This window comes from Gasterosteus aculeatus, chromosome 8 (genome assembly GCF_964276395.1).
Source record: "Gasterosteus aculeatus chromosome 8, fGasAcu3.hap1.1, whole genome shotgun sequence".
Lineage (NCBI taxonomy): Eukaryota > Metazoa > Chordata > Actinopteri > Perciformes > Gasterosteidae > Gasterosteus > Gasterosteus aculeatus.
The window spans coordinates 2,401,937-2,424,975 of record NC_135695.1 but is presented as its reverse complement, the minus strand read 5'-3'; the positions used below and the strand labels follow the sequence as shown (position 1 = coordinate 2,424,975).

General features: G+C 43.5%; 1 protein-coding gene across 11 annotated transcripts in view; it reads right to left on the bottom strand.

Moving 5' to 3' along the window:
• Window positions 1–1,752: 1,752 nt before the first annotated feature.
• The window catches only part of ptprfa (protein tyrosine phosphatase receptor type Fa), a 191,116-nt gene continuing 169,829 nt past the window's right edge, over window positions 1,753–23,039 (bottom strand). For 10 of the 11 annotated variants that reach the window (XM_078107550.1, XM_078107552.1, XM_078107553.1 and 7 more), the window contains 11 exons: window positions 19,858–19,981; window positions 19,527–19,702; window positions 15,586–15,705; window positions 15,026–15,180; window positions 14,450–14,735; window positions 13,450–13,628; window positions 9,175–9,301; window positions 8,629–8,754; window positions 5,273–5,427; window positions 4,800–4,935; window positions 1,753–3,960 (listed from right to left, as the gene is read on the bottom strand). In XM_078107550.1, coding sequence (XP_077963676.1) covers window positions 3,892–3,960; window positions 4,800–4,935; window positions 5,273–5,427; window positions 8,629–8,754; window positions 9,175–9,301; window positions 13,450–13,628; window positions 14,450–14,735; window positions 15,026–15,180; window positions 15,586–15,705; window positions 19,527–19,702; window positions 19,858–19,981 — 1,653 coding nt within the window. In that variant the 3' untranslated portion in view covers window positions 1,753–3,891. The remainder of the gene's footprint in view (window positions 3,961–4,799; window positions 4,936–5,272; window positions 5,428–8,628; window positions 8,755–9,174; window positions 9,302–13,449; window positions 13,629–14,449; window positions 14,736–15,025; window positions 15,181–15,585; window positions 15,706–19,526; window positions 19,703–19,857; window positions 19,982–23,039) is intronic. The other variant, XM_078107559.1, reaches the window with a different exon arrangement.

The window sequence follows — 23,039 nt, the reverse complement described above, 5'->3', positions numbered from 1 at the left end:
ATGATTGTCAAGTGTTACGCCACACATCGTATTTCTCACGCTGAAAAAAAAGTCCGCGCTGGCTCCCCTCCAACCTTCCAGACGGTGTCTGTAACCGTAACCGCTGCACGTAGTGTCCACGCCCGGTCAGCCGTGGCGTTCAGCCCCCCATTCTTCAAAACTTGAGCCCTGCGGCGTTGAGTAACTATAGGCACAGTAAAACGTATTTGAGAAAGGAGTCCTTCCGATTAACTTTCCGATAGTAACTTCATATTAACTACCGACACTTCTGATAATCAAAATGTAATTTAGATATACATATACCCAGTCCTCGTATGAGAATATTTGCTTCCATGCAGCTAAGACGTGGGAACCGGTTCTGGCTCTTAGCTAGCCAGCTAACTAGCATTTATTTATTTGAAAGAATGTTGGCATTACTAAAGTACCGTCACGTAACTTAACGTTACATTAACAAACTTGAAACACTCAACAGGAATTCTATTTTGCTCACAGTCAGACTCAATAGACCAGTAAACAGAAAACGTGTGAAAGTAGAAGAAACAAACTCTTGCTAACGTTAGCTTGGCAAAATTAGCTTGCCAACGTTAGCTTGCCAGTTACCGTACAGTAGTTTGTCCGCTCTGGGCGTAGGTTACGGTTGCTAGCTAGCTGACATTAGCCTGGCTGCAGTAAAGGTGGCAGCATAACAGTTAACCTACATTAGAGCGGCTATAAATATATTACTAATGTCTAAATATATGTCCATCTGTATATAATAATAGCACTCATTAGGTTATCTAATTAACTGTTACTTACCGACACAATGCAACACGTTTTCTTCAATTTTGAACAAACTGTCCTCGAAAACGTTGTGCTGCTCGTTGCTCCAGTTGAGTTGTGCAGGTAAATTACTTGAATCCCGCCAGATTGTTGCTCTCACGAGATTATTGTTCGCGCGATGCCAGAGGGTAGTCACTCCTTACACCCGAGCTGAGAGACTGACGACCCATAGAGTTGGTTTCACAATAACAGTAATAACACTCCATTTTGACACCAACTCTTTTGTGGTGCAGTGTGAAATCAAACAGATTTAACAACATAGAGATTTAGATCAATTCCAAATAGAGTTCGATTGACTCTATCTTTATCAACACCAGAAATTTAACTCTGCTCAATTTGCTGTGTAGAGGTTGACATTGAAATGAAGAAAACTGTTTAATAAACTGTTTATCTAACCAATAGCTCTATCTTGTTCTGAACTAAATGAGAAAATGGGATCCTATGAAACAAATGACAAAGTAACAGTACATTTGCCTGCAAGTACAAATAAACAATTAACAAATAAATTGCCTTGTTGTATATATACATTGCTTCTCATGTTGTTATTGAATTATATGCAATATATGTATAGAGACATATGTCTTATGGAGTTTCCCATCGAAAAATATTAAACACAATTCTGCTTGGACAACCAGAGTGGCAATAAAACATGAAGAGTCATGAAGAAATACTCACACCTTCTAGTTAGCAACTGTCTTTCAACAAAGCAGCCAGGACTACTGTATGTCATTTTACATATGTAAACATTCTAAATTGTGTACGTGTCATTCTATGTGATGTATTCAGACTGACAGTTTGTCAGTGAGAAATATTTTTTCTGAACACTAAAACATGTGAATTTGTTCTAGTTAAAATCCAAAATAGTATAAACTTGGAAATGAGCATGACTGAGTTATAACAGAGCGACGAGAGAAAATAGTTCCATCACATTGATATTATTAAAAACCCTTTATTCAACTTTATTAACATCAAGGTCTTCAAGACGTTTTTTTCTGCTTTTTATTAACAAATACAAAACAGATCATGTATACAACAGATGGGACCCCTCTGTGAAATTAATTCGTTATATGGTCCACTTCATCCAACCCCCATTCAGTCATCTCAAGCGCGTATGCAAACAGAAAGGTGCAGCTTATGAGAGGAGTGTGGAAGTCTGAAATGTGTGGACATTACCAAATTAAATTCCCGTATGATCCACGCAAGCTTCAACCGAATGTTTGGGAAATGTTATGAAAGAAGTTTGAGCACATACCAACAGCATTTGTGTTTGGCTAATACCAAAAATGTAATGTCAATGTAAGTGAGTGGGTGCCCCCCCTGTTCTAAAATATCCACCAAGCCCAATGTTAATGCTTTCGAATAGGCAACGTGTCAGACATTATGGAAAAATCAGATATGAATAACAATGTTGGATATTCTACAGCATCGGTTTTTTCTTGTCAACAAATCCCATGTGAACATCCTAACAAACAGTGAATTGATCTTACCAACAAGTAAAGCTTCCTCGATCTCCTTCCTCTGTTAAAAACCCATCAGCGAGCCTCTTACACTGGGTGACATGTTTCTTTCATTTCCAGTTTTTTTTTACCTAATCCCACGATGGCTCACTAGACCAGTCCTCTCCCAGGACTGGGTCACCACCCACGAATGCGTCAAAGGAGATATTATTAGGGTGGCCAAAAATATATATATACTGTATATATGGCTGCGGTGCACTTTTGGCCCCAGGAGGCAGCCTGATGGTTTGTATTGTTCCAACAACTAGATCCTATTTAAAGCGGCCCTGACTCTAAAATGAAAGACTTGAGTACATTGTATTTTTTTTAACCTAAGAAATTAAAAGAACTTAGAAAGTAACGACACATACCTATTATACGTATATTTCTCATAAATGGCGGTTTTACTTATTATAAGTTGACATTTGTCATTTTTAAAATTTGGGTCCCCTCAAAAAAATGCGGGAAGCACTTCTTTAGATCACATAATGTACAGTAGATTAATCAACAGCTGCAAACAGTCCCCAACTAGTGCACTATTTATTTCTGTTTGCTTTGCTTACAGACCACAGTGCATTAACAAATCCATTTATTCTCATTTCTATTGATATATTTGTGAACCATTGGTAGTTTAAAGAATATTTTCAGTAGGTAGGAGCTGTGACCATGAGAATATAGAGTCACAATGGATTCATCTTCTTCTGTAGTGCACATAGCGTATAATCCAAATGCCACTGTGTTCGGTGTGCCTGAGTGTGTGTTGGGGGGGCACGACTCTTTCCACCAACTTCAGATTCCTTTAGTTGAAAGTCTCCACCTTTCCGACGTCTGAGAAAATGTCTCGACCCTCGTTGACTTGAAACATGATTGCAGTTGTTCAGATGTGAATAGTCTTTGCATGTTTATAGCCACGTGTTTATTTCATACTGTGATTGATCTGTTGATCATACTTGATCGGTTTGTGGGATATGGTCACCCTTGTTCGGTTGGATATCTAAATTACCCACTTATCCCCCCCCAAAAATAAGATCAGAATATCACATGTATAGTACAAAATAAAACTATTAGCAGCTGTGAGTATGCGCTCTCCAGTATTAATGTTCAAAATACAAGTCCTCTGTGCTAATAACATAAGAATAAGAAGAAAAAAAACATTAAGACATAATAACCAGTGTAGTAGGTGATTACAAAATAAATTCAGAATATTCATAACAACATAGTACTGATGAATATAAATGAAAGCAGAGCATTTGTTTTTGCTATAAAGAGGAGGCAGAAACTGGGGGGGCGGGAAGTGGAATGAGGCATGACCACCAGTCTTTCGGGGGTTGGTTTTTGGGAGGTTTTGGTGATGGGTCATAATCACGGCGCCGGTCCAGGAGGGCGTCATCCTTTCCACCCCCTTTCCTCTCGCCTCTTATCTCCCTCTGTGTCCCGCTGTGGTCATCTCCTCGTACTTTAGCCTCCTCATCGGGCCTCAGGGAGGGAGGGAGGGGGCGGGGGGCTGGTTGTGTGGAGCAGATGTGTGACTTAGAGGAGACACGGGACTCGTCTGACGACGTCTTTCTGTGCGGCGTTATGTTGCATAGTGATCGAAGCTTCCCAGGTACTCCAGAGCCGCCCGGTAGCACAGCTGGTACTGGTCCTGGGCACAAATCAACACAACGTTTGGGTCATATTGGTTTTCAGCTTTCAAAGCTCACTCCAATCCTGATTAATTCTACTCTGCAGCTGTTGTACCAAAATGCTAAATAACAATCTTTAGTGATGCGTTAATATACATGCAGCTGTTCGCGTAGCAATCATTTAAAACGTTTTCTGGTTGAAGCTACAGGATGCTGCTTGGACCTCGTTGTCGGGATCTCTCCATGATGTCCACTCTAGGTGCTGTGTCTGCTGTGTCTTGCTCAGTAGAGCATGGATCGGGACGACTTTTTCTCTCCGAGCCCGGCCCGCGTCCGACAGAGTTGGGCCCAAGTCCGACCCGAGTCCGACAGCCTTTAAACTATTTTGTCCGAACCCGACCAGAGCCCGACGGAGTCAATGCCTCAACTGTTCATAATAATGACACATTCACGAACTTTTTTTTTAATAAATAGCCTGCCTTTAATAAACTCAGGCATCAACAGATAAATATCCTCGCTAAAACAAACAAGCGCTGCTTGGGAACCGAGGTTCTACATCATGGAAAGCAGATGTTGACTTCCCTACTAATTAAGATATTTTAAATATGGAATGTTCAATGCCTTATCGCGCTGATGTGTCCGACCCCGACCCGAGCCCGACTATATTTTCAAAATATATATCGGAACCCGGCCCGACGGGTCCCGACGGGTACCGACGGGCTCGGGTCGGGTATCCACCCTCCTATCTGGAGCCTGTTCTGTACTTTGTGTTCCGACTGTTCTACTGTCGTCGCTATGACATTTCCTCCTGTCCCCTCTCGTGTTCAAGTCCCCGTGCCCTCCGGCCGCAGCAGCATACCTCTGTCTGCACCATCGCTGGCCTCTGAGTTCGGAGAGCCTTGACGGTCTGGAAGAGGTCTACCACTCCCTCGTACCTCATCCTCTCAAGGACGATGCTCAAGGTGACGAACACACCGGTCCGCCCGACTCCAGCACTGATGGACAAACACTTCATTAGAGTCTGCTTACCAATCAGCGTCACACACGCATACACATATGCAGAGCAAAGCGGGGACCTGGCAGCTCGGTCTCTGTCGACATGTCAGGATCCACTTAACTCTTTTCTGTCTGTTCTAAATACTGCTTTGGATTATGGGAATTTCATTAAAATCTCCAATCAAAATTAAAACGTTGACTGATAAACAAGGTATTTGTGGATTCGAGTGCCTTTCAAATGAATGCAACAGTCAATCAAGTCAGTTGTCACATAGCAAAGAAACAATAGTGCGATGTTGCATCACACACACACACACAAACAGACACACACAGTACCTGCAGTGCACCGAAATTGGTCCATCTTGTCCAAATTGCTCTTTAGTTTTATGGACCTGGCCGATGAAATCTATGAATCCCTCCCCGGTTTTTGGCACTCCTTGCTCGGGCCAGTCAGTGAACTGAAACTGCCTGATGGTCCTCGACTGTCCGTCCTGACCCAGGAAAAAGGGCAGAGGTAGTGTTAGTAACTCGCTCACAAACAATCTACACAATCTACACGGCCCATTTCAATTTAAATGCTTCTTTTTAAAAATAGTTGACAAAATTTAATAGAACTAAAATACGAAAAGAATAAAAAGTGGAAAAGTACAAGTACGTGATACATACGCCAAAACACATGTATAGAGTTTATATATTATAATGTAATTAATATAAAAAAAAGGAATGTGCAACCTAGGGCTGGGCAGTATGGCCAAAAATCATTATATCAGAAGATGTTGATGTTATTGCTATAAGTAAGTAATTCATTGACCCCGAAAAGGACGCCGGCACCTCGAACAGCTGTTCGACGGTCGCTAGGCAACTGCTCGCAAAAAACTTTGCAATGAATCGTTTTCTGATCTAACGCCGGATTTTCCAAAATCAAGTTGTGTTGGTGCATCTCTGGTCTCTCGTTGTAAAAATAAATTCTGCCAAAGAGCAACGTCAGTTGTTATGGCGTAACACTGGTATGAACGCTATGTTTGGACCGGTGTACCGCCCAGCCCTAAAAGAACCCTATTTCTTTTTTTCGGGGGGTGCGTTTGGCAGGTCGCCAGGCAGGAGTGACTGGCCGTGGCATGCTGCAATGTAATTGGCTGATTTTCATGTGCTGTAATAATTTGCTTGTAGTTGCCAAAGTTAATTGAGGAATGTGTCCAGTTGCATTATGCACCTGAGTGGGCAATAGAAAATGATGGCTGTTGAAAAGGCTTTTTTCTCCATTTTAAACCATTTGTGAATCTGTTGTGCAGCTTTGACATATTTATGTAGATGTCTTCTGATCTCACCTATCGGCAAGTGCACCGTCCTACAAAGTATCATGTCTCTTATCTACCTTTAACACTTCAGGTTGGACGGTGGTGTCCAATCACACCATTTACTTCATTCATGCTTGGGACACAAGTTTTTGTAAAGACGGAGATTGTGCTGCATTGAGCACAATCCTTAAATACATCCTCTCACACTGACTGATTTCTAAAAGAAGCTTGAGTAGAGAGAAAAATACTAAAGTTTATATTTAAATCAGGAAACATTTATTGCCAAAATATGTCAAACATACAAGGAATTTGTCTTGGCGGTTAGTGCGTGACAGTAGACACAAAATAGACAACAAGACAGCAGTGCACAAGTAATAAAATGAAATGAAATGCAATGCTAATGCAATGGGTTAGTAGAATAAGGCTATGGGTTAGTATAAAATAAGAGAATAGAGTTAAAAATAAAAAAAATTGTGACAAAGTGACGAGTGACAACAAAGTGACGAGTGACGACAAAGTGACGAATGAAAAATTACAGTTAAAGTGACATGTGCAGGAAAGTGACCGGTGGAATGTCATAGTCATAGTCCGGCTCTGTTGATGGGCCCGACTGCCGACGGGAAGAAACTGTTCGTGTGGCGGGAGGTCCTAGTCCTGATGGACCTCAGCCTCCTGCCAGATGGAAGGGGCACAAACAGGTTTTTTCCGGGGTAAGAGGGGTCGGCCGCAATCTTTTTAGCTCGCTTCAGAGACCTGGAAGATAACAAGTCACCCTCTCTGCAGAGCGGATGACACGCTGCAGCCTGCCCTTGTCCTTGGCTGTGGCTGCAGCATACCAGACGGTGATGGAGGAGCAGAGGATGGACTCGATAATGGTCGTGTAAAAGTGGACCATCATCGTCTTTGGCAGGTTGAATTTCTTCAGCTGCCTCAGGAAGAACAACCTCTGCTGAGCCTTCTTTGTAATGGAGCTGATGTTCAGCTCCCACTTGAGGTCCTGGGTGACCAGATGGTCAGACTCCCAACTGTAGGCGGACTCATCCCCACCCGAGATCAGTCCAATGAGGGTGGTGTCATCCGCAAACTTCAGGAGCTTGACGGACTGGTGGCTGGAGGTGCAGCTGTTGGTGTACAGGGAGAAGAGCAGAGGGGAAAGAACGCAGCCTTGGGGGGAACCGGTGCTGATGGTCCGAGAGGCTGAGACATGTTTCCCCAGCTTCACATGCTGCTTCCTGTCAGACAGGAAGTCTGTGATCCACTTGCAGGTGGAGTCGGGCATGTGCAGCTGGGAGAGTTTGTCCTGCAGCAGAGACGGGATGATGGTGTTGAAGGCAGAGCTGAAGTCCACAAACAGGATCCTGGCGTAGGTTCCTGGGGAGTCCAGATGCTGGAGGATGTAGTGGAGGGCCATGTTGACAGCATCGTCCACCGACCTGTTGGCTCTGTAGGCGAACTGCAGAGGGTCCAGGAGGGGGACGGTGAGGGACTTCAGGTGGGTCAGGACTAGCCGTTCAAAAGACTTCATGACTACAGAGATCAGGGCGACGGGCCTGTAGTCATTGAGTCCTGTGATCCTGGGCTTCTTGGGAACAGGGATGATGGTGGAGGCCTTGAAGCAGGCTGGTACGTGGCAGGTCTCCAGGGAGGTGTTGAAGATGTCAGTGAACACCAGAGACAGCTGGTCGGCACAATGCTTCAGGGTGTGAGGGGAAACGGAGTCCGGGCCGGCTGCCTTACGGGGATTTTGTCTTTTAAAGAGTCGGTTAACGTCTCTCTCCAAAATAGAGAGGGTCGTTGCTGGTGGGGGAGAGGAAGGTGATATAGATGAAGAGGCGTCTCCACCCTCCGTCGCTCGGAGTAGCTGGAAGCCCGCCAGCTGGAGCGCGGAGTCCGATATCGATCCGCAGAGCCACGTCTCCGTGAAGCACAAAACGGAGGATGTAGAAAAGTCTCTGTCTCTCCTCATCAGCAGCTGAATTTCGTCCAGTTTATTGCACAGTGAGCGCACGTTAGAGAGAAAGATGCCTGGCAGCGGAGTGCGAGAACCACGCTTGCGGAGTCTCACCAGCGAGGCGGCCCGTTTTCCTCTCCTACGGCGTCTCACCGTGTGACGAAAGGTGAGCGCACCTTTGACTAGACCGGTAATTCCTCGGAATCCACGGAAGATAGCCGTAAAGTTGGCAGTAACTCCGCTGGAGTTGTTCCACGGATGTTCAAGAGCTCATCTCTGGTGAAAGAGCTCCGGGAATCGCAAAAGGAAACACGCGCAGCCCCAGAGCTCCCAGGGGCACAGGTCATGCGTGAGGCAAGAAACTTGCCAGAAATAGGTGGAAGAAGAAACCTCTGACATGCACAGATCATGTTATCATGTTTCAGATTAAAAGCGCCACCTACCCTGGCGTCTGTGACTTTGAACTCCCTCAGGATGTACTGAGGCATGTTGTACTCAGCCATGGGGTCCACGACAAAGTACTGGTAGCGTGCGGAGCGCTCGGCGGGCCAGTACTGGTGGCACTTTTCCTGATGAACGGAGAAGCGTGTTTTATAACGTGTAGACCAATGTATCTGGTCCCTGTTGGGGAACTTGGGGTCCAGGGAAGAAAGGGTCAGATTTAATTAGCTGCTTGATTGACCTGCTTATTTAGAAAAAAAGGCTGAGATTCTATCCAGAAAGATCTGCTTCTGAACTTTTTTTCAAGAAAGGGGTTTTCAAGGGTTCTTTGTGAGCAAAGATTACATTAACAATCTCTTTCCAGCAAAAGAACCCTTTTTGTAAGAAAAAAAAAACACAATACGGCCAAAATTGAATATATATATAATCTATATATCGATATAGACAATAATACAGAAAATAGACAATAATGATAACAATGAATCCATTACATATCATAATGTTCCACGCTTAACAATATTTGACATGCCACAAAGTGGGACCATTACCCGTCCCATCTCGCGCAGTTTGGTGAGCATGACCACGATGGTGGAGTTGTGTTCCCACAGCATCCTCCAGAAGTCCTCTGTGGTCTCGGCTAACGGTCCCTGGGTGGCCATGTATGCTTTTTGCTGCCTGCAAAGAGGAACAGAGAGACACGTCTGAGTTTACTCCCCGGGTGTTGAAATAATGATGCTGTGGTTAGTTGTGACCTGAGGTCGTATTATAAACTTTTGTTTGAATATAGTTTTAGATAGATAGATAGATACTTTATTGATCCTCAAGAGGAAAATTTTGGTATCACGGCAGCATGTACAGGGAATAAAATAGAATAAAAAGATACACATTATATACAATATAATAAGATAGAAATATTAAATTATTAAATTAAAATAAATAAACTAAAACTGAAACAAAAGAATAACCTTCCAAAAGAGACAATAATAATAATTTGTAAAAGGAGAAGAGGAAGAGGAAGAGCAGCAACATCACAGCAGTACAGGGTTATTATTGTCATTATTTAGCCAGGGATGATTTATTGTAAAGTGTTATTGCACTGGGCAGGAATGATCTCCTGTATCGGTCCTTGTGACAGCGGAGCTGAAGGAGTCTGTTGGAGAATGGACACGCATGCTTTATGGACCAGCTGTTTTTTTCGGTGGGTATTGCCGGGTTTGACAGCGACGGAAATGGCCTCATACATTGATTGATTGACTACAAAGAATCAGTGACGAGCGAGTCGACACAATGCTAGAGAATGTGTACTAGTCTAGTGCACACAAGTGCCCGTCATTTAATGAATGCAGCAGAATACACCAGAGTACCAAAATGAGTCATACGCACCGTATAAACTAACTAAATAAGAAAGTTGAATAACTATTCAACCAGTCAATTGAGAATTTTCAAGTGGTCAAAAAAGAAGCGCCGAGAAGAAAAATGATGAAAGAAGAAAAAAATAATTCAAATGAGAGAGCATTACAATTGTTCTTCGTTTCCATGGATCTATGACATTTTATTGAAAAAAACTAAAACGTATGTTAACTTGCATTATTTGAATTGTTGAGCCCTATCAAACGTGTTGAATACATGAGCGTTAGCTGAGCTCTGAAGTATTTTATATCCAGCGTTCCTTTAGAGCTCCCACAGCTGTTGCACAAACCTCTCAAGTGTCAAATACATGTTACACACCCCTTAACGTGGATTAGCTGCACTCATGCCTAAATGGTCCTGCTTGAACACAGACCTTTTTTAACAGCACTGTTAATAGTACAGATGCCGCCCCGGCTGCCGTGCCAAGGCTCCGGGCCCTGCGGTTGTTACGGGACCCATCCACTAGGGGGCAGTGTTGAAGCGTGCAGCCAGTGTTGAAGCGTGTAGCCGAGGAGCTTGGGTAATTCTCTCAAGCTTGTTGGTGCAGTAATGCAATATACAGCAGTGCATTCGCGTTTAGTGTGTGTGTGTGTGTGTGTGTGTGTGTGTGTGTGTGTGTGCCAGTGATGTCTTGAGGCACCGTTGTTTTGGGTAGCGAGTCCGCCCTGTCCTCCTCTCAGCTTTACCTCGGTGCAACAAGTACTACAACTATTATTTTAATACTTCATAATACTGCAAACATATGCAAACGTAGGAGTCACAGCTTGTGCGTGTTGCTGCATTCTGGCTGTACAGCTACTGACTGATTTAACTGGTGCAGTTTCACGTTCACATGTCAAAGGGCGAATATACCATGTGCTGATCTCTGCATTTACGCAAACAAACAGTTTGGCTGCACAAGAATTAAAAAAATACATGTTCACTGTTGCTACCATAGCCTTTTACAGCCAAAATGGCCACTTCCTGTGACCATTTTGGCAATGCAGTGACCTAATGAGATGAGGCTGTGAAGGCGCCAGAAACCTGTCAATCACAGTAAGCCCGACCTGAAGCAAACCCTCCCTTATGGCCTATTTGACTTTAAATGTGCATCATGCTGTATTGAAAAAGACTTGAAACTAGAGATTGAGACCATGAACTCAAAAGACAAGTAGAGTCATTCTTTCACCGGATTAATTAACATTTTGTGCTTTTGTGGCAGCATGACGGTGTATTTGGGATTGAGTGAAGATATAATACTGTGTGTGGTAATAATAAATGGACTGCTCATTAGAATTCTTTCACTGGGGCCACAATGCACAGGCCTTCCCAATGGGGGCAACTTGGAGTGGTGTGTCTTGCTCAAGGACACTTTTCCAGGGATCAAAACCCCAACTGTAGTTAGTGGACACCTCTTTTGTGTGCTCTAAATAGTTTTTAGACCAAGCTTTGATCCAGTCAACACCGGTTAGTAGAGTCACTTCTTCGTTGTATTATATCTGCACATACAATTTATTGAAAATAGTAAGACATCTAGGATACAATAACCTGTATTTACTGTCCGCGTAGGTAGCAGTGCTGAGTTGTTGTACATAAGAAAGTATAATTGTACATTATTCCTATCCGTCATTAATATTAAAGTACTTACAGAGGTAGATGCATAGATCTAAGAGACAACTGCAAGTCTACTGTGTTTAAATTGATTTTGAGAAAATGTTGAAAAAGAAAACTTTGGCATTTCTTTGGGAAACTTTGGGAGCGTTTACAAAACACAAAATTGAACTCTGATCTATTATAATAACTGAACTTGCAAAGAAGGACTAGTACCAACATTGCATGGATACTTAAATCAAGATTTAAGGTTGAATTTAAATAACATACCAAGCCATGGCAGGCCGCTGTCATAAGATCATAAGAATTTCATTGTATTTTATTATTCTCTAACTTAGTGGTATTTAATATCCTGGTGCAGGCCTGTATCCCCTCGGACAGAAAACCCCATGAAAAGGCTCTGACGTGAAAGACTACAGCTGATAAAACTTGAAGTCACTGGACACCTCAACTAATTACCCTCATCATGTCTTTTCCTTTCCACCGTAATCCATCCTAATCCACTTTGAAGGCGGAGCTAAAGCTCCCGGTATCTCACCCCGCTATTAATTACTGCAACAGGAATTACAAGACACTCTTCCCCAACCCTCCCTCAGGTGGAAGTGCCCGGGGGACTTCATTAGGGCTGACAGCCGTTAACAAGACCCGCCCACCCTCACTGCAAGGAAAGGTCCTGCTCCATTAGCACACACTTCCAGTTAGGGGTTACATTTCCATAAACGCCATGCTTCTCTGAGATACCTTTGATTGGCTATTTATCGGACATATGACATAACCAGTGCTGGTCAAATATAAATGTTTGAGTTGGAAAATCAGGCAGACTGCCTTTGCCTCTATGTATACAGCTGCTGCGTCAACACACACACAAGACATTTTATAATCCAGTTTTTAGAGGACAATAACATGTTGAAGGATCGCTTTACAGAGAGCCAAGGAAAGTCGGGCTTCCATGCCAATACAACAGCTACATCTCAACTCAAATGCCCCTACTTACATTTGTACCTGTACTTATTGTGACATATGATTATGTGTATTGTATAGCACTGACACTGGACGGACGATGGAACTCATGCAAGAGCATTGTCATATTCTTATGAGTTATGCTTCCACAACAAACTCATCCCAAACCAGTTCAACAGCAGTAACCGCTGTGTGAGGGCGGGCAGTGCAGTGGGGTTCATCTAGCAGTGCCACACACACACAGCTTCATTGGATACCCATCATGATGGGGTGATCTATTGGTATTACTATCACTGGTATAGTATACTAGTATACTGGTATGTCAATTCTGAAACAATATCCAGCCCTGGAGGATTGTTCTTTTAACTTTTGGTTCACGATCTTGATGCTAAGCTAGGCTAACCATCTGTTGTACATACTGAAAACTACAGACGTCACACCTCGTTACACTCTTTAAAAGAGAGTGAATATGGGCAAGAATATTTCTTGACACTGTCAGAAAAAAAATAATAATAAAAAAAGTTTACTCTTTGCATCGTAATGCAAAATGTAAAAGAAAATGTTGATTGAAAAACTCCGGAGGACACGGACAGCAGCAGGCCTGCAACAGTCTGTTTGTTTCTCCGGCCTGTCAGCTATCTCCAACAGGGCATCCATTTACACAAGAGGGAAAAAACAGGAGAGAATTAACAAGCCTGTCAATAAGATCCATTTGTGTTGACAGCAGACACAAGGAAAAAATGGGAGGCGGTGAAACTGCTGTCAGCTGCCAGAGTAAAGGTCCACCTCTCCGTTCATTAGAGACTGCAGCTCCTGGTTGACAGTAGCTCTGCCTTCCTCCACAGTGTCCCTAATGGATTCACCTGTATCCGTCGATGAAGCTGCCGTTGATGTAGTCGGAGCCCTCCACCCCTCTGATCGGCTGCAGGCAGACGCGGGTGGACTCGAAAGGCATGATGTTCACCAGGCGGTTCTTGAACTTGTTGCAAGGCAGGTTGGCACTGATGAATCTTGAGGTATGTGCTTTACAGCTGGCCAGTTTCTGTGGATGCAAAGAGGAGGACAATGGGGTTTGTGATGCTCCACCCCAAATCGCTAATATGTGTGTAGCGTGTCAGCAAGGCCGTTAAAGGCCACGCGTATCGATAAATGGCGATGATTCACTGAGCTGATCCTCTCTCTGACCTCGATGGGGCACTGAAACGTCGGAATGACCTCACAGACATCTGTCCAGAGCCGACGTAGAGAAGGGTCCACAGTGCGTATCAAGCCGAGGGCAATAAAACGTCTGACAGAAACAAACCCAATTGTTTTTTCTCTTTGCTGATGCGCTATAACGTGATTCCTCTGCGAGGCCAGGAGTCAATCTGAGAAGTGCTCACGAAAGAAATTCGCAGTGAGTAGAAGATCAAAACCTCATTATCCTCAGTCCGGATTTACTCGGCTTGCTCCAACAAGCAGCTTTATTCAGGTTGTGGCATGCCTTGTCCTGTATCTTAGATATCGCATTTATGAGAATCAACTGGACGCACGAACATATGAAATAATATAATGACTCTGCCGACGTGGAGGCATTACAATCAAATGATGGAAATGGATGTTGTACCAAGAATGCACACATCTGCACTTGCTCTTGGATTGCATTGTTGTTGTTTTTTAATATTTGTCATTTTCATTTTACAATGGCCTAAACAACCGTTTGGTTCCATAATGCCAGCTGGCTTCATAAAGTCTGTCAATCACAATAAATTCAGGCGAGACAAACGTCAACATCACATCGTGATTGGAGTTCAAAAGGGCTTGGAAAGCTTCACAAACTTGGCACGCACAAAACAAATAAAAAAAACAGAACGCCCCACAGACCTTAAACTCCAGCTCCATGGCGGTGGCGGTCTCGCCAGGGGAGGTCTGGGCCAGCTTCTGGATGTGGGCGTACAGGTTTCGGGCGGGAACCTCCGTGTTGCCACATGTGGCAGCTTCCAGCAGGGCCTCGTGGATGAATATGTACTGGTCCTCCGTCTGCACCATGTAGTTCCGCTGAGCCCGCATGCAGGTCACATGACCATAAATGTCCACCGACTTCTCGTGTTTCATTCGCTCCAGCATGGCTTCGATCACGATGAAGCAGCCTGTGCGGCCCACGCCGGCACTGACGGAGGACCAAGACAAAGCATGCTACTATTTAGCATTTAAAGCCTTGGTAACAACTAATCTGTCTTGTGGCGCAAATCAATTACATACAGTCAAACAATATTTGCACTTCCACTTCTAACAGTTAAAAACAAATGTTACAAAATGAATTTTGTGTCCGGCACTGAAATGAGATCGAAACCATAAGCAAGACCATAACAATCTCAGTACACACAATGTGTGTAGCCAGTGATTGCCCTGAAACCTACCTAAAAGAAGTCCCCTGTGTTTCCCTGTGAGGAAGTTTACCTGCAGTGGACCACCATGGGTCCAGCGTCTGGAGGATTACACGCCTTGACTCTGCGTAGGAAGGCCAGTGTTGGGGTGGGATACTCAGGCACTCCATGGTCGGGCCAGGCCATGAACTGGAACTGTCGAACCTCTCTCTTCTCACTCGAGCCATTCTGTTGGAGGACAGATAGAATCAACCCGAGAGCACCCGCCCGCAAGACGCAGTTCAAAACTGATATTAACATTTCGTAATCATGTGTTTAGGGTTTATGGTAATATCACTGTTTACCAACGAAGGAATCATATTCCTCAGCTTCTTACCTTTTCAAAGGGGATCCGATTGATATAAGCCTTGTGGCACAGGAGTTATTCTATTGTTGATTGGGTTGTTGCCTAATTGTATTTTAAGTCATTTAACACACCCTGTTTCCATTATAAAAACTGTGGTTCTTCAAACAGTAAATGATAATTTTGATAATGTCGCCATCAGCTGCTATTAACATAAATGCATCACGGTAACTAACAGATGAAATCACAAATAATACGAGGTACAGTCAGTATACCATATGAGTTCTTACCTTGTAGAGGGCAAACGTGCGTACGCTGTACGTAGCCAGGTCCACAGTGTCCAGCATGGTCACCTGGATCATCCCATAGGTCTCTGTGCCTCGACTGGGCCAATACTGGTCACATTTCACCTGCACAGAGATGCACAACCAAGCCTTTTTATTTATAAGCAATAACCATGGGATAGGTTAACACAACTGATTGGTGAGAAAGGACGGCTTGGTTATGTTGGTTTTCTGATCATCTGTCTAAAAATTCATTCCCCATATTGGTAGAGACATCCATGATCCTCAAAGGGGGATGACTCTGAAGCATTTTGATGCCCCTGTTACCAACTAACTAAGTGTATTTTCGCATAAACCAAACGTCCTGGTCCAATCTAACAGATTGCTGCGATGTGATAACAAGGTTAATAGCGAGATTGCATACTAGCACTGTTGTAACTGTCAAATAAATAGAATAGCAAAAATATGAACAGACCAAACCGACAATGACTCAAGTGACATCACTTACATTTACCAGTCATAAAGCAGCTCCCTGGAGATACTAAGGGCTTCATATAACTTACTATATGCGGTAGTTCTTTCATTAGAGCAGGCTTTTCCTCTAATTTGAAGAATTGATGGTTCAACTTGTGTGAGCGTTTGCGCTTTGATTGGCCGTAATACTAGAGAGGCACAACACAAGTACATTCACCAACCTTTTACACATGTAAAAGCGGACTACTATGTGTAACGGTTGAACCTGCTGCTGCTGTGCATTATTAGCAATAATAATGCACCCACTGGTTTCTTAATGAGCTCTTTGGACTCCATCCCTTTCTAACATTGAGAACTGGGAAAGTATAAGCAGTACGCTGTAAGCAAAAGTTACACATGCACTCTCGGTGCATTCTAATGCAATTCAAAAAGGAACGTGAGGTGATGCAGAGGTCAGATGTTCCTAGAACAAATTGGTACAAGCAGTAGGTGCCCTGTTGGTGTTGCTGTTATTCCCCTGTTGCCTGTGCGGCAGATGGATGCAGAGGGTGAAGCCACATAGATTTGAAAATAAATGTTCACTTTAGGGAAGGCCGCTGGAAACTAGCCTGACAGATGGGGGAGGCTACGCATCATAGGCATGGGCGGTGGTGGAGATTTTGGAGGTGGAGGTTATTTGGCTAAGCACTGAGTCCTTTGCGTGCTGCAAAAAGCCCGTTCACCACCTGGACAGATGACACACGTCTCATTAAGTATTATATGTAAAAAGCTACTCATGGATCTAAGCGACTGCCCTCACAGTCATTTGTCGACACCTCCTGTAGCCGCGTGAACGCCTGTCCTTTGTGTGATGATTCCTACTGGGATGTTCTAGCACTGCGTATAACGTGTGGGACTTTGACCCCAGCAAAAGATCCTGTCTATTAAAAATCTATTAAAAAATCCAAGCAACCCACATGAAACCCTGCATTGGCTACAGTTTTAAAGCTTGCACCGCTTGCTTGAAAACATGGTTTATCTGTTGAAAAGCACGCACAAAACCGTTTCCGTATGGTCGCCATCCATCCACAGGGACAACCCAAAAGAAATGTGAAAGTAAATAAACTTGTAACTTATGCTATTTTTTAACTGATGCAAAATGTATTTGGGAGCTCGTAACATCAACACAATTGACATTGGTATCCGCAAGTATGTATAATGTCACAAATACAAAAGTCCTCTGGGGTGACAGAAAAAAGAGAAGAAGAGATAGAAAACTGACAGGTAATGTGATTAAGGAATCGTTTCATAGCTTATGGTTAACTGCCACCTAAAATTCATTGGAGTACCAACATTTTCTTTGAAGTGTGAACTTTAAGTTCTGCTGTTTCTTTGTTGTGTATTAGGACAATGATGGAGGTGGAATCGAGCTAAAGCCATGGAGTCGTAGGCCACCGGATCGATCAGGGTGGATCCTGAGTTTGAGTAAACACAGTTGAATATAAGAAAAAAAAAAACGTATATACGAGATGCTGGCATTTCAAGCTGTCTTAAGAAAAAAGCTAACCGACCAAGACACGAGTAAACACAGCCAGGTGTACGTTAAACCAGTGGTTTGATTGCTGTAAACATTCCTCATCTCCTAGTGTGACAACACATTAAGTTACAGGGTACAAAATTCCACAGTTATTGTGTCAAAGGTCCGACCGAAGCCATTACAAGGTGAGTTACTTGGCTGTTGGAGATGCCTGTCTGCCTGACCTTGATGGGCTGTAAAAAAATATTGTGCAATTTACTGCTGCTGCTTACACAACTTATCACTGCAGTTCTAGAACAAGATTGATTTTTCCATTTCCTATTTTTCACATTTCAGCCAGATTCTGGCAAAGCTCAGGTGCAGGATATCCAGTCAGGTCATTTAAAACATAGGATTGGATACCTTTAGGTGGTAGTCTTAGTAGGCGTAAGAGTTATTACTAGAGTTACCCTGGTTTTGTTGCCATGAGGGTGAGGGGCCCACAGACAATATTCTAGGTGTCTGGGTTGCTTTGTTAATGAATACTCAAATGTTTGACTTGAGTCCCTCACACCAGCAGAAACCCGCCATTACAGGTTAGAAGCCCTAATATGTCCTGCACCTCCGGTTGAACCGGGGTTATTGGCTCTGGCAGAGGGTGGATGGTCTCTGTCACAAATAATAGCGTGGTACTCAGTTTTGCCCCTTGGTTGTGGAGTTATTAAAGATGTGAAATCATTACTCGTGAAAAGTGGCCGTGCCCCGCCAGCTCTCATCTGCCATGTGACTGACGGCGAATTCCTGGACCCTGGGAAAAACTGTTTTAAGAGTAGCTGAAGGCAACAATGTCGTTTTTTGTTTGTGTACATATAGTTTCAATGCACACAGTAGAGGTTAAGAAATAAGAAAAAAGGGTTTTATTAGGGTTCTTTTTGAAGGCGGAAGTTCTAATCACAACTATTTGCTACCGAGAGCAAAGGGTTTTAAGGGTTATTTGTGAGGCTTATGCTGTTTTCACACCAAACACAAAGCAAATGTCATACTATCACTGCAAACAAGCAGATAGATGAGAGTAGACTCAGGTACGAATGTGGCAAATACACAAAATCCGGGCTAATTGGCGTATTCTCCTGATTTATAATATTCCTACTCAAGCAAATGATCCATGTCTTGCGAAAGCCTGCCTGTGCAAACGACAGCATATAGTTCCCCCGGATATCGGGGACCTCCACAACATGTAGAAAAACAGCAAAAGCTGTTTCCAGCCATGATTGATGAACGCTTGTCCAGGCGGAGGGAGCCCCCCACGGTGCGAATTACGTAAATAAATATACTATCCCATAAACTAAACCATTTTCAAGAAACCTTCGCTTAGCTTTTGGATGGTGAAGACGTCATTTAGTTTCCCTGGATATTTGGGACAAATATAAACTCACGAGAATAACATGACCTAGATATTGGGTTTACTTTTGTTGTGAACACAATTTTAGATTTTTTTTTTTTTTTCAGTTTACTGACTTTTGGGACGGTGTGCTAAAAAAAGAGTGGAGCCTTCTAGTGTTGTAGGAGTCCATTTAGTGCAGTGGAATAAGCATTGGATAGTAATTGGTATTACGTATTGGAAGTACGTAGCTGACGAGCTAACTGAGACGAGCAAATTAGTTTGCTTTGAATTGTAAAAGCATTATGCATTGTTTGTTTAACAAGTTGCTGCGTGTAATAATAGCAGTGTGGGAGGATCATGTTAATTCTTGAAGGATGGTTTATTGTCTTTAGTCAAAATCATTTTTGTGATGGTGGCAAAAAAAAAAGTCTGTATTTTTGTACTCTGGCCGCTATAATCAAACAATCTGCAAATATGGATAATCAAGCCCCTCGTATCGACACACTGTGGTCCTCTGCGACGTTCCTACAGTAGCCCAGATGGCTCCAGAGAGGTACGAGTGCATTTTTTGCTTTTACATGCTGGAAGGCTCACCCGGGACTTCTCCTCTAGGCGGGTCATCATAACTACGGTGCAGGTCCGCTGCTCCCAAATCATCCTCCAGAAGTCGCTCAGCGTCTCCGGCAGCGGCCCCTGTGTGGCAATGTAGGCGTTCTGTTTCCTGTAGCCATCAATGTAGTTGGCATTGACGTAGTCGCTGCCTGGAATTCCTGCGGTGAGGATCAAGTACGACAAAGTTAGCAATAAAATGACGGATACGGCTATTTCTCTTACTAAAACAAGATGGACTACACTAACAAGGGGAAATACAAAGCAAAGCGTTTGAATTGAAGGCCGGTGAGACGTCTGAAGAGGTTTCTCTCACCGTCCACAGGTGTGAGGATGACCCTGGAGTGGTCATAGGCAATGACATTAGCATAGCGGTTCTTTGGCTTGTTGACTTCCAGGTTGGAGTGCTCCCAGGTGAACTGCTGTCCTGGATCCACAGACTGGAGGAGAGGAATACACACAGATGGGAGCGAGGGAGAGTGAGCAGGTAAGCGTTTATTACAATACTGCCTCTCTTGCTGCTTCTTACAACCTGTCAGAGCGAAGAGTCCAAACCAATAAATATGACACAGAAAGTAAATCGCCATCCCTCTAGCCGGCCTGTGGCTCGATAATATGAAAAGCCCTGGATGATCTTTGAGTCTCCTGGATACACAATGGACTCTTTGGACACTTTCCAGCCTTCGCAGCTCAGAGACCGATAATAACAAAGGAGAGATCCGTTGACGAAGGTAAAGCGATGCCAAAAGGTTTTGGAGGAACGTGGCATACATGAGGTTGAGTAATGGCGGACCACTAGCGTAATATCAAGAGGGAACACATTGTGCTAGATTTGGATTTATCAACACAACCAAAAGGGACAGCAGGTAAAAACGGTTGACATTGGGGTCACTGCATGAGAACAGTCAGCGTGGTCGGATCCACATGTGCACACGTCCGTGGGCGGCAGACTTTTCTTTTAGCGCATTTAGTCAAAATTCTACTTCATAGATTTTATGATTGTTAAAGCTTGAATAGTTGAAGAAGGAATTCTCATCTAACCACAGTGCTGCCAACATGGACGTACAGTCTTCTTGATCTATATGGTAAGCTGTATATTTTAGTCATTGCTTTGTTACGCTGAATTACATCATTTGATAAACTATCTACACTTAGTTTTGCTGCTCCAACTACTTTTGGAAATTGAATCTCTGGTAGCAACCTGTCAATACAGTAAGCCCGCCTTAAAGCAGGCTCTGGTTTACGGGCTGTTCAAATCAATTCAAAGACTTTGAATAGACTGACTTAAGAATTGAAACTAAAGCACTTCTATACAAGCATAACAGGGCAGGAAATGCAGATTTAGGGGACTTCGGCAATGACTTCATATATACATATTAACACCTGTTTGCTTATTTGGTTAACTACCCTGTTTTCACCATTCATGTCTCCCTCAATGCTTTTCCATCTTGCAATGAAATGGTGGTGATGGTGAAAGATGCTTCTCTAAATAGTATTTTCTACTTCTTCATTCTTTTTCACATTTGCTGTATTCCAGATGTGTTGGAGTGCTGACATAGTGCAGACAGCTTTTCTGCTGTGCTGCCCGATGATTTGTCTCTATCGATCGCAGGCTGTGGATGCTGCTGCAGGTTAAGCTAAATAATGACATGCTGAAGATTGTTTTTCATGATTGACCTTTCACGCTTCTACTTATCTTGCATCATCTGGAAAACAAACACAAGTGCACACGCACGAGCAAAACAAAGCCGTGACGAGGATTCTAATATCCTCCCGCCTTTCCTCCTCACTTCCCCCCAACAACTGCTAATAATGACAATGGCGAGGTTGAATGCACATCTTATTTAACAGCCTGTTAGGTAAGGCTTCCAGCGCGCTGCACGGACAAACCCCTCACATTACTGTTAATGTGCTCCGCTGACGTGGAGCTCGCTTACCGAGTGCGTCAGTGCATCACGCTGACGGAGCTGTAGCTCCACTGACAGCGAACAACGACGTGCGCGCGGAGGGAGGAGGAGCCCAGCGCCAAGCGTGTGGATTGGTGTGTGGCAGGTTGGCCCTCGTCACCCGCTGCCTTGTTCCCCCAGTTAAGGATTGGAATCATTTTAACATACATTACAGAAGTCCTTGTTGGCTTGAATGTGATTTCTGACCTTTTATTTCTGATCCCTTCTGCAGCTTCAATTTCCCACTTAGACACACAAACACAGATGCACTGAACATATGTTTGTCTATGATTATTTCTTGCTGTACAGAAAAACCCAATAAGTATAAGAAAGATGAACTATGACCACAAAAAGACCAAACTCATTATTAATGCATTTTCATTATTAGTTTTATTTTCATTTATTTGGCTATTGGCACATTTTTATTAATTTAGGGCAAATTTGAATAGTAGGGAAGAGTAACAGTAGGGCGCCTGCGATGTAGTGGCTTCAGAATGTGACGCGGCCCCTGGTAGACCCCTGACTCATTCATCAGATGTAACAAGCTGTGAGATCCTACAGCCATTATCAGCTTTTCATTTCAAGCCCTGCTGCTCTTACTATGGACTAATGGCTGGTGGGCCCAGGAGGACATTTGTAAGTGTGCGTGTGCGTGTGTGTGCGTGTGCGTGTGTGTGTGTGTGTGTGTGTGTGTGTAGGTGTGGCTGTGTTCATTGCTCGTGTTGAGTCCGTTGCATCCGAGTATTGCCTCTTTTTTTGCTCGGCTCAACAAAATATTGTCAGCGATCTCCATAATCCAATGTTGCCAAATCGGACAGGAAAGTAGTTGCAAAGGTACAAAAGTTGATTCAGCTGATGTTTCATAGTTTACATGCCCCCTTCCTGCATAAACAGTGCACCCATCTGTCCTGGTTTATCCATTTGGAAATTCACCACTTTAAATGCAAATTACCTTCCTTTGTAGGACATCAACAAGCCATAATCCCTCACTGGCTTTTACAGTAGGTAAAGGCAGTGTGATATTATGCTTGCAGAGATTTATGCACACTTAGCAGCATTCTTTTTTTTTCCTTTTTAACAACCCTGGACTTTGCAATTCTGCAAGACAGCTCGATACATGAGTGGAAACACCAGCGGAAAATTGGCCTGTAAATTGTACCACGTTGGGTATTTCAGTGAGGAAGTAGAATGTGGATTTACCAGATGGCCAAGAGAAAATACATTTTCATTTCTGGCGTGACTGAAAGCAATAGCAATTTCCACAGAGCTACACGCAAAAGACACCTGCAGGTCAATAGAGCAATACTTTTACTGCTCTTTCCTGAACTGTCTTAAAACCAAACAGTGTCACCTTGCTAAGAGGAGATGCTCGTCTACATGAAACATGCTCATGGCTCTAAGTGAACCCTTTTCCCGTCCCCGAGCTGGGCTGTGGCCTGTGTAGCTTTAATTTGGAACCTAAAAGATTGAGTTCACATCCAAACGGAGATGAAAAAAAACACAGCTGAAGAATTAGACAGCTGTTGTAAAAAATATCGTACGTTTCTGCTGT